The sequence below is a fragment of the Argentina anserina genome, chromosome 6 (genome assembly GCF_933775445.1).
Source record: "Argentina anserina chromosome 6, drPotAnse1.1, whole genome shotgun sequence".
Taxonomy (NCBI): Eukaryota; Viridiplantae; Streptophyta; class Magnoliopsida; order Rosales; family Rosaceae; genus Argentina; species Argentina anserina.
This window is the reverse complement of record NC_065877.1, coordinates 15,818,898-15,827,924: the sequence shown is the minus strand read 5'-3', so window position 1 is coordinate 15,827,924 and position 9,027 is coordinate 15,818,898. Positions and strand designations below refer to the sequence as shown.

At 34.8% G+C, this 9,027-nt stretch overlaps 1 protein-coding gene across 1 annotated transcript; it reads left to right on the top strand.

Annotated features, from left to right (window-relative positions):
* Nucleotides 1-4,317: 4,317 nt before the first annotated feature.
* LOC126798453 (uncharacterized) lies at nt 4,318-8,383 on the top strand. The gene is made up of 9 exons (XM_050525426.1): nt 4,318-4,387; nt 4,672-4,856; nt 4,963-5,012; nt 5,104-5,173; nt 5,255-5,360; nt 5,927-5,993; nt 6,110-6,185; nt 6,883-7,172; nt 8,090-8,383. Exons 2-9 carry the CDS (start codon nt 4,697-4,699, stop codon nt 8,171-8,173), a joined length of 903 nt encoding a protein of 300 aa, XP_050381383.1. The 5' UTR covers nt 4,318-4,387; nt 4,672-4,696; the 3' UTR covers nt 8,174-8,383.
* Nucleotides 8,384-9,027: the final 644 nt, after the last annotated feature.

Here is a 9,027-nt window from a genome sequence, read left to right as displayed (position 1 = left end):
TGAAATATAAATCGAACAACAATTGAAAAAATTTCGGTGCTTTAGTCTTTACAATTGAAAATATACACTCATTCATATGTTAGCTGCTAAAGTCTTAGTGCTTTAGTAAAAAAAAAGTTGTAAAAGAGATAGGAGACTTCTTGTTAGCGTGGTTGTAGTTAGATCGAATAGAATTCCCACCTTGATTAATAGTAGCTACAGATAAATTCCTGCTTTTAAATTTGCATCATGTACACATATTTCATCGCTTATATCAAACTCAATTAATGATATATGACAATCACTTAATTATTCTGGTAGGTCAAAACAAAAACCTTTTAATCAATGAAGATCAAACACTAAAACATCATCTGGCATACTTTATTATTCTTGTTGGTTGAAGCTTTTCTATGGACTGCAGTTTTGTCTCAACTTCTGTATCATTTTCCAAGCTCATATTTATATATGTAGACCATTAATCATCAGACAAAATGAACAATTATCACTGGAGATAAATCCATCAGATGCCATAACCAAAATTCATCGTTAAATCCTTCACGGTGTATCATTTACGATAAATTTATCTTACCATGTATTCAGATATCATATAAGGGGATGTTCATGAGTTAATAATAGTCATTCTATTGGTACAACTAAAGAGTTCTGCTTGAGTGAGTTGATACTGAAATTTTCACCTCCCATATTAATCTACTAAAAAGAAATATATGCCCATAGTTTGGTACTATTTCTCAAAAGGAGAAAAGCATAAAGATCCTCAATGAAGATTGTTCAAAGATGACAAATCTTGTGAGCTCATTTACTCGGGGACATGTCTCATGATCCTGAATTTAGATGTTATATTGTGACTGGCCTTAGAACTCCAACCCAGCTCACATGTATTGAGAAGTGATGATGAGTAATATAAATTTGACAACGGCTATGCATAGTAATGAAAACCAACATACAAAGAGACCAACAATTGAAAACCGATAGGACAACAGAAGTACCTCCAGCTATCTTGACAGTATGCTATTCCACTGTAGACATTAACCAAATATTGAATTTGTTATTCTCCTTGATACCCATGCAATCCAAAAAGAAAATTAGAATGGATTATCATTTGGAATATAATTAGATTACCCAGCAAGAAAGCTCATCATGGGAAGAGAAAGTAATTGAAAAGTCAAATGATTATTGATCATTACCCGAGCAACAAAAGCGTTTGAAAGCTTTGAAGATAACAACTTAGTTAGGCTTCTACATGTGCACTGACACACAGTATGCAAAATAATTAACTTGTTGTAAACTCAGTAATCTGAATACATGGAGCAAAAACATAAAGTAAAAATAGGGAAGAAAAAAAGAAAATTAAATAGAAATTGATAGTGAATAACAAAGCATAAGCAAACATACTTAGAGAATTGATGAAATGTCAAATCCAGAATCACATCCTTTCGCGGCCTCAATGTCTTTCCCTTTCTCTTTGTCTCTTGATTCTCTATGAAGCCCACGGATAGTGTATTGGTTTTTCCCGCTCTTAATCTCTTATTTGTTGTGGGAAGAAATACTTAACCAAAAAAAAAAAGAAAAAAGAAAGAAAGACAAACCTATATAAGATGAGAGCACAAACAAAGTGAAGAACAGCAGCAAAACTTCTTTAAAAACACTTTTGAACATCCACCCTGCAAATTTAAGCAAGACCCGATGTCATTATCATTTGGCATCTTTTAGATTATTTCATTCTCTTGCCAATTGGCCACATTCAAAATAACAGGTTGGTCAATCAGAAGCCTCTAGAATGAGAAAAAACAGTCATGATCATTAAACAAAAACTGAACAACCTCGAATAGAAAAAATCATGATCATGAATTGTAAACCAAGCGGAGAATTCATGACTTAAACATTATAAAGTAAGATCAGCTTGCAATGTGATTCTTTCCTTTTCAGACAGGATCAGAAGTAGGGAATTCATCATATAAACATCTATAATTAATGATTAATAGGCGGATTTCATTGCAGGTATAGTACATGTCGGAATAGAGGCTTCACTATACATAAGTAAAGAATCTCCTAAAGAAACTTAACAAAGACCTTACCTTGAAGCAATGATTGTACCGTTTCCAAAATTCAACTTAATAATAAAAGGAGGACCATCATTTCTATATATATAAAGCCAAAAAAGAAATCATCATGGTCCTTAACTGGGTATAAATTTGCAGCAGACGGTCAATAAACATACATTTTATACATAAATTGAAGCTGCAATACAATTTTTTTAATCTGATTTGGCAAACTGTACTACTAAAGGAAACTTTTAACTTTATCTACATTGCAAAACGGTATGTTCATTCATAACATACTTGATGCTTGAACCATGATTCCATAAAGTTTAAATGACCCATATAGATAGGAATAAGTGGGTCTTTTATTAAATGACTTGTCAGAAACTTCATGTTTACCACTGTCACTAAATCTAATAATTATAGAAGAGCTCAGTCTTTTGTTTTAGAGTAATTGCACATATACCAGGTCTCAACTGAATTAATAAAACCAAGGCCAGAAAAAGAGAACACCAACCCTTAAAAAAAGAAAAGCAAAATCCAAAGACTCGATTTCTCTTCCCACTTGGATTGAAGAAGGGGAAGGAGAAAGAGTTCTTGCATATCGACAAAACCAACTTTTATAGCAGAATCAACAATCAACACTACAACGAATTTCTGATTTCTAATCGACAATACAAAATCATGGTACCCCATTTCAAACTATAGAAACCAACACGCACAAATCAGCTCTCAGATCAATTTTGTACATGAAAGACATACATCAAATTAATATAAAGATTGTGATCTATACTGTTTTTTTTCCTCTTTATGTTAAAAACAATAATAGTTCAAGTTGTGGCATGTTAATTTAAATTGTTGATTACGATCTACCATTCCTAATATAAACTAAGAACTACATAGAATGTAATTTTCCAAGTTAAGATCCACTCTACGATAGATCAAGTTTCTTAAAATTCCTATTTTCATCCTATATATTTAGGGGGATATCATCAATCTAGAATATCAAAAAATATCCTTATCTAGTATAACGTAGGTTAACTGGACTAAAGATCAAACAACCCAACAAAATACAAACAACCCAACCAAATACAAACAATTCCACATACATGAACCAAAAAAAAAAACAAAACACTATAGTTACCTTGAAGACCCACTACAGGAAAGACAGAACACAAAAGAACTTCTTTGACAATCGGAGGAAAACAAACGGAGCAAATCGCCTTGGATATCTTCCTCTCACGCCAGTCCACTTTCACAGCAACCCAAAGGAACGATTGTACCGTTTCCAAAATTGACCTGTGTCCAAGAAAGTGCAAAAAACAATGAAAGACCAAATTATCCAAACAATACCAGATACCCACAGAAAGGGAGGATCAGAAGCTTAAGACCTTACCTTGAAGCAACAATTGTACCGTTTCCAAAATTCAGCTGTGACCAAGAAAATGCAAAAAAACGAAAGACCAAATCATCGAAACAATATCAGATACCCACAGAAAAATAACAGAGCTATAGAAATAAAAGGAACAGAACAGAAGGCAATCAACTGAAATATTTAACGGGAAACACCAACCCAAAACGAACCCAAAAAAAAACCAAAGCCGGAGAAAACGACCTATTCAATGATCAAACAACCTAAATCCCCATCCAGATCGAAAAAGATAGCAGCAAACTCTTACCTTTTTGGTCTTGAGCGCAGAGGGGAACCCGACCAACCGAATCACACTATTGACAAAGATATATGACAGTCGATGACAAAATTTAGTCAAGTTTCTTAGATTTCCTTTTCAAGTAATCAGACTAATGAACACAGCAAAAAAAGACGAAATAGAGCAATTTCCTTCGGCTGAAACAACAACCATCGACCCAAATAAGCCTGCCCGAGATAGGACCAAATAACAATTACACGTGTTAAAAGGTAAAACAGCTGTTCCAGTGGCAGAACTGTAAATCCCCTGTTTTCGTACTGTAGCGGACTGTAGCCGCGCTACTGTTGCTACTGTTACTAACCTAACCTGCCTATAATATATAGTAAAAGTAAATTTGAAAAGAAGCCAACTTTCTTATTGATGCAATTATAGAATTGTTAGCAGTCTGCCCCCCAAGTTCTAATTTCGATTTTTTTTGTGTCGGGTTGTCGTTCAGGGTTTTTCTTTTGTAACTTTTATTTTGGGAAAAAAAATAAAAGAAAGAAAACGGGTCCGGGTTAGGGTAGCCTTACCCTGGTAGAGCAAAACGGGTATGGACATAAGCAACCTAGGCTAGCTATTTACTAAACCCGCCCCTCTTCTCTTTCTCCTATTTGTGTTTCGCTACTTCTGTCTCTCTCAACTTGGCACCTCCCTCAGGTATCAGCTATGTTTCACCTGTCTCTCTCATTCATGCATTCAAGCTCTTAGTTTCTGTTCTTGTTGTTGCTCCAAAGCCCAAACCTTCTTGGTTAAGTTGCACTTTCTGGGTTTTCATAATGCTAAAATGAGGTCTTCAAATTTCACGCCTTTACTTTTTGTGCTTTGCTCCAGTTTCAATACAATCTTGCATTTACTGAATGCCAATCAAGTTTCTTTGCTCTCAAGTTTGTTGCTTGTTGTACTAAAGTTGTGCCCTTTTTGCTTTGTAATGCATGATACAGACATAGCATTAGGAAGATAGAGAGAATGGAATTGCCCGATTCTTCAGGTGGTTTGCTTTCTGAATTGGATATTGATGCTTTCAGACGCTTGTTTCCTCTTCAGTTTTATGAGAGCCATCTTGTCAAGTCCACACGGCCTGATGGGAGGTCACTTGACAAAGCAAGAGAGACCTCCTCAGCCCTTGGTTAGTCCTCTTTCTTTGTTATTGTAGTTCATGTCTAGTAACCGTAGAGTTTTGCTTATCTTCTTCAACATGAAGGCTGAACCTCTTTTTGTTTCGTGATGTGTAGGGGCTGTTGCATCTGCAGATGGATCAGCACTAGTTAAAATTGGTTCTACGGTAATGACTTTATCTTGTGTCTGTGTGCTTTGTTACTGTTAATGAGAGATATGGCCTTGTTACTGATGAGGGTTTTCTTTGTTGTGTATAGACAATGTTGGCTGCTATAAAAATGGAAGTCATGACCCCTTCTCAAGAATCCCCAGATGAAGGATGCATAGGTTCATTTGCATGATTTGATCATTTTTTTGTTTCTTATTCCAAGTTATTAATTGGTTCTCCACATTCTCTTCTTCTTTCAGCAATTGATTTCCACATGCCTCCTATATGCTCTCCACTTGTAAGGCCCGGAAGGCCAGCTGAGGCAGCACCAGTTGTGTCAAAGCAGCTATCTGACACTATTTTAAGGCATGTCTGTTGTATCTCTTTCTTATCTGGAGCTTATTGAGTTGATCTCTTCAGTTTATTTTTCTTCTTTTTTATTTTTAGTCTACATGTTCTAACCAATCTAATAGGAAGTATGTTCAGTAGTGAGCTTTTCATCATACCTATTCTTTGTTTTCATTTTCCCTTTTTATGATTTTTTCCAATGACTTACTGTCAGTTATGTGATTGCAAAATGTAATTTAACTGAGGCGAAATTTTTTAATACAACTCATCTTCTAATTACTAAATTAGTTTTACCTTTAAGGCTCCCAACTTTGACAACAATCCTGTAATCCGATGCATTTTGTATTGGTATAGTTTTTATTCAGTGTTGCTACTCTCTCCATTCATTATAATGAACAGGCCTGTAATCCAGTGCATTTTGTATTGGTACATCTTTCTGGTCTTATCTTTCATGCAACGTAGTTACTTGCTATGTAAAGTTGATGCATTGAAATCCTGTAATCCTGTGCATTGCGTATTGATGTCACTATCCTTTTCTTGTCTTAGCTTCCATTGTAAATTAACCATTTATCTTGTCGTACCAGTTCTGGCATGATTAATTTGAAGGAGTTATCCTTGATCAGTGGAAAAGCTGCTTGGATGGTCTACCTGGTAAATTACATGGAAACTTTAGAATTTTTTATGTGCTAATGACTATTGTAGTTATTTGTTGTTTTTAAACATTTATATGTATATTCTGAAAGAATGTCAACCGGTTCCAACTTCAGGACATATACTGTTTGGATGCTGATGGTGCTCTCTTTGATGCTGCTTTGCTGTCAGCAGTCGCTGCCTTTTCTCACTGTAAGTCTTGCAACTACTGACTTTCCCTGTGTAAGGAGCTTGACCACATCATATGGAATTATCATAGTTGCCAAAAATCCAACTACCTTGTTATATTACTCAAATTATCAGCTTTAATCCAGACTTTGATTTTCATATATTTATGCATAAAAAAAGAAAAGGATAAATGTGTTGAGTGTCTATTGTGTTTTGTGCTTATTTGTATAAATGTCTTCTATTATATGATGCTTGAAGTAAAGGGTAACTTTGTATAAAATCTGGCATTAAACTAGCTCAAGTTTTTATTTTGGCATCTGTGGTACTGTATAAAAAAAATGCGGCCCCTAGTTTGTTGGATTTTAAAAAACATAGGTTATGTTATGCATCAGTAATAAATAGAATGTCATTCCTTTTTAGTGCTGTCAGAGGGATTGTATCCTCTTTGGAAAAAAGAATTTGACATAGTTTGGGAGAGAAGATGACAGAAATGACACTACAAGCGAATAGAGAGGTGAAGTTAATAAATGATGCAAGTGAGGTGAGGTGAAGTAATTGAATTGTACTCCCTTAAATCATCTACTTAAAAGGGAATAGATGAATATCATCTAGGTAAGCAAATGGATAGTGGCAGAGTTTATATTGTGAATCTTCTGGTGCCAGTTGTGTTTAAAATTATAATTTGAACAGTTGTGTAGCATTTAACTCCCATATCTTGCAGTGCAGATTCCTGTAGTTTCTATGAATGACGAAGGAAAAGTAGTAGTTATGTCTGAGGAAAGTGAGGGAGGAAAGGAGCCAGTCAATAAAGAGAAGAGGAAACTCACATTATGCAGTATTCCATTTTCGCTAACATGCATACTTTATAAAAATTACATCTTGGCTGACCCTACAGCAGAGGAGGAGTCCATCATGGAAACTCTTGTAACCGTGGTTTTGGATTCATCTGGTCAGCTGGTGTCTCTTTACAAGCCAGGTGGACCAGTTCTTGCATATACATCAGCTATCCAGGTTGGTTATGTAGATCTTAGGATGTTATGAATTTCATATTTCTGTTCTTATGCTACCGACATGCTATGATATAACTGAGTCTGAGAGTAATAAAATTGTATGTTCAACTTAGTATTTATTTCCTTCACACATCAGTCACTAAGTTTTTAACACAGTTTCTAGTCTTCTGACGTGAGTTGCATGCTTACTCCAAAAAATAAGAGAGGAATTGAGTATAATTTTCAAATTTTTTTCTGCATTGGAACCAATAGTCTAAAGCTGATCAAAATGAGGCATGTGTTCAGCTTTCAATGAGTGAAAGGGCAAGCAATTCTGGAAACTGAATCGTTTTCACATGAAGTATGATGAGAGTTACTGTTAGAAAGTTCTGGTGATTGTGCTATTTTTTAGACAAAATAACTCCATTATGAAATTTAGGCAGAAAGATGTCAAGTTATCCTCCATCTTTTGTTCAACTCAGTATTTATTTCCTTCACACGTCAGTCACTAAGTTTTAACACTGTTTCTAGTCTTCTGACAGTTGCATACTCGCACCAAAATATAACAGAGGAATTGAGTACAATTTTCAATGTTTTTCTTCATCCAAACCAATAGTCTACTTTGATTAGTTTCTAGCGAAATGACATGCAACTCTGGAAATTGATTTGTTTTCACATGACGTATGTTGAGAGTTACTGTAGAAAATTCTGGTGATTTTGCTATTTGTTAGATAAAATAACTCCATTATGAAATTTAGGCAGCAAGATGTCGAGTTATTCTCCATATTTTTCTGTATATAATTCTTCTAAATTAATTGGTTGACTAAGGTATGCATATAGCCATATACAAGTGTAAAAATACAATGGCTGGTGAAAAAATGTAATGAATCATGACTCATGATCCAAATGATGATAAGAAACACTTCTAATTGGCTGCAGGATTGTGTTGCACTCACTAGGCAAAGAGTGAGGGAGCTTAAGACAATTTTAGATGAAGCCACTGCTGGTATGGAGGTTGATTAGTTTCATCTTTCATCTCCTAACGGATTTGTCTTTTCTATTAACATCTTGTTCTGGCCTTAATTTTGTATTGATATTGGTTACTCTAGTGAAATGCTTCAGAAAGGTAGCATTAGTAGTCATATACTGAGTTGCTGTGTGAAATATTTATTGTCACATTGTTAGAGCATTTAGCAGCTGTGGTAATTCAAATTTCATGAAATTTGGATGCCATGGGTTCTTTTCTGTGGGCAATGCTTGTTACATACTCAGCCTAATACTAACATCTTGTTACATACATGTCCATGATATTGTTGTTTTAGGAGGGTTGGAAATTGATTGTCCCCTTGCATTGTTTTGCTTGTGCTTACATTAGTTTAATTAATAGTAGCTGCATTGGTGATTCTAGTTCAAAGCCTTCTCTTATTTTTTATTTTTATTTTTAAAAAACTTTCCAGTTCATTAGGGATATGTCCATGTATAATAATAGCCATGCGTGGAGATCAGATTGATGTGTGTTTCTGTTTTTGTTCTCTTGCAAAATGTTTTCCTCCTCATTATTCATAGGAACAAAAGATTTTTGTTCTTTACATTTGGTGAACTTTTGCAAGATGAAAGTTAGAGAGGGAGTGTGTTGGTATCTCCTGTCAAAATATGTGGCAACAATTTGAACGTGTGGTGGCAAACGATACATGCAATCACTGTCTCTAAATTATTGGGAATGACAGAACAAAGCCAAAACCAAAATGGCCAAATGCATTATGAAATACACCAGATTACAATGCCTTTTGCAGATCAATCTATTTTTCAGTTAATTTTAATTTGACGAGCATGGCTTTAATCAAGTAACTCGGCATTGTTACATCTGCGAAATATAA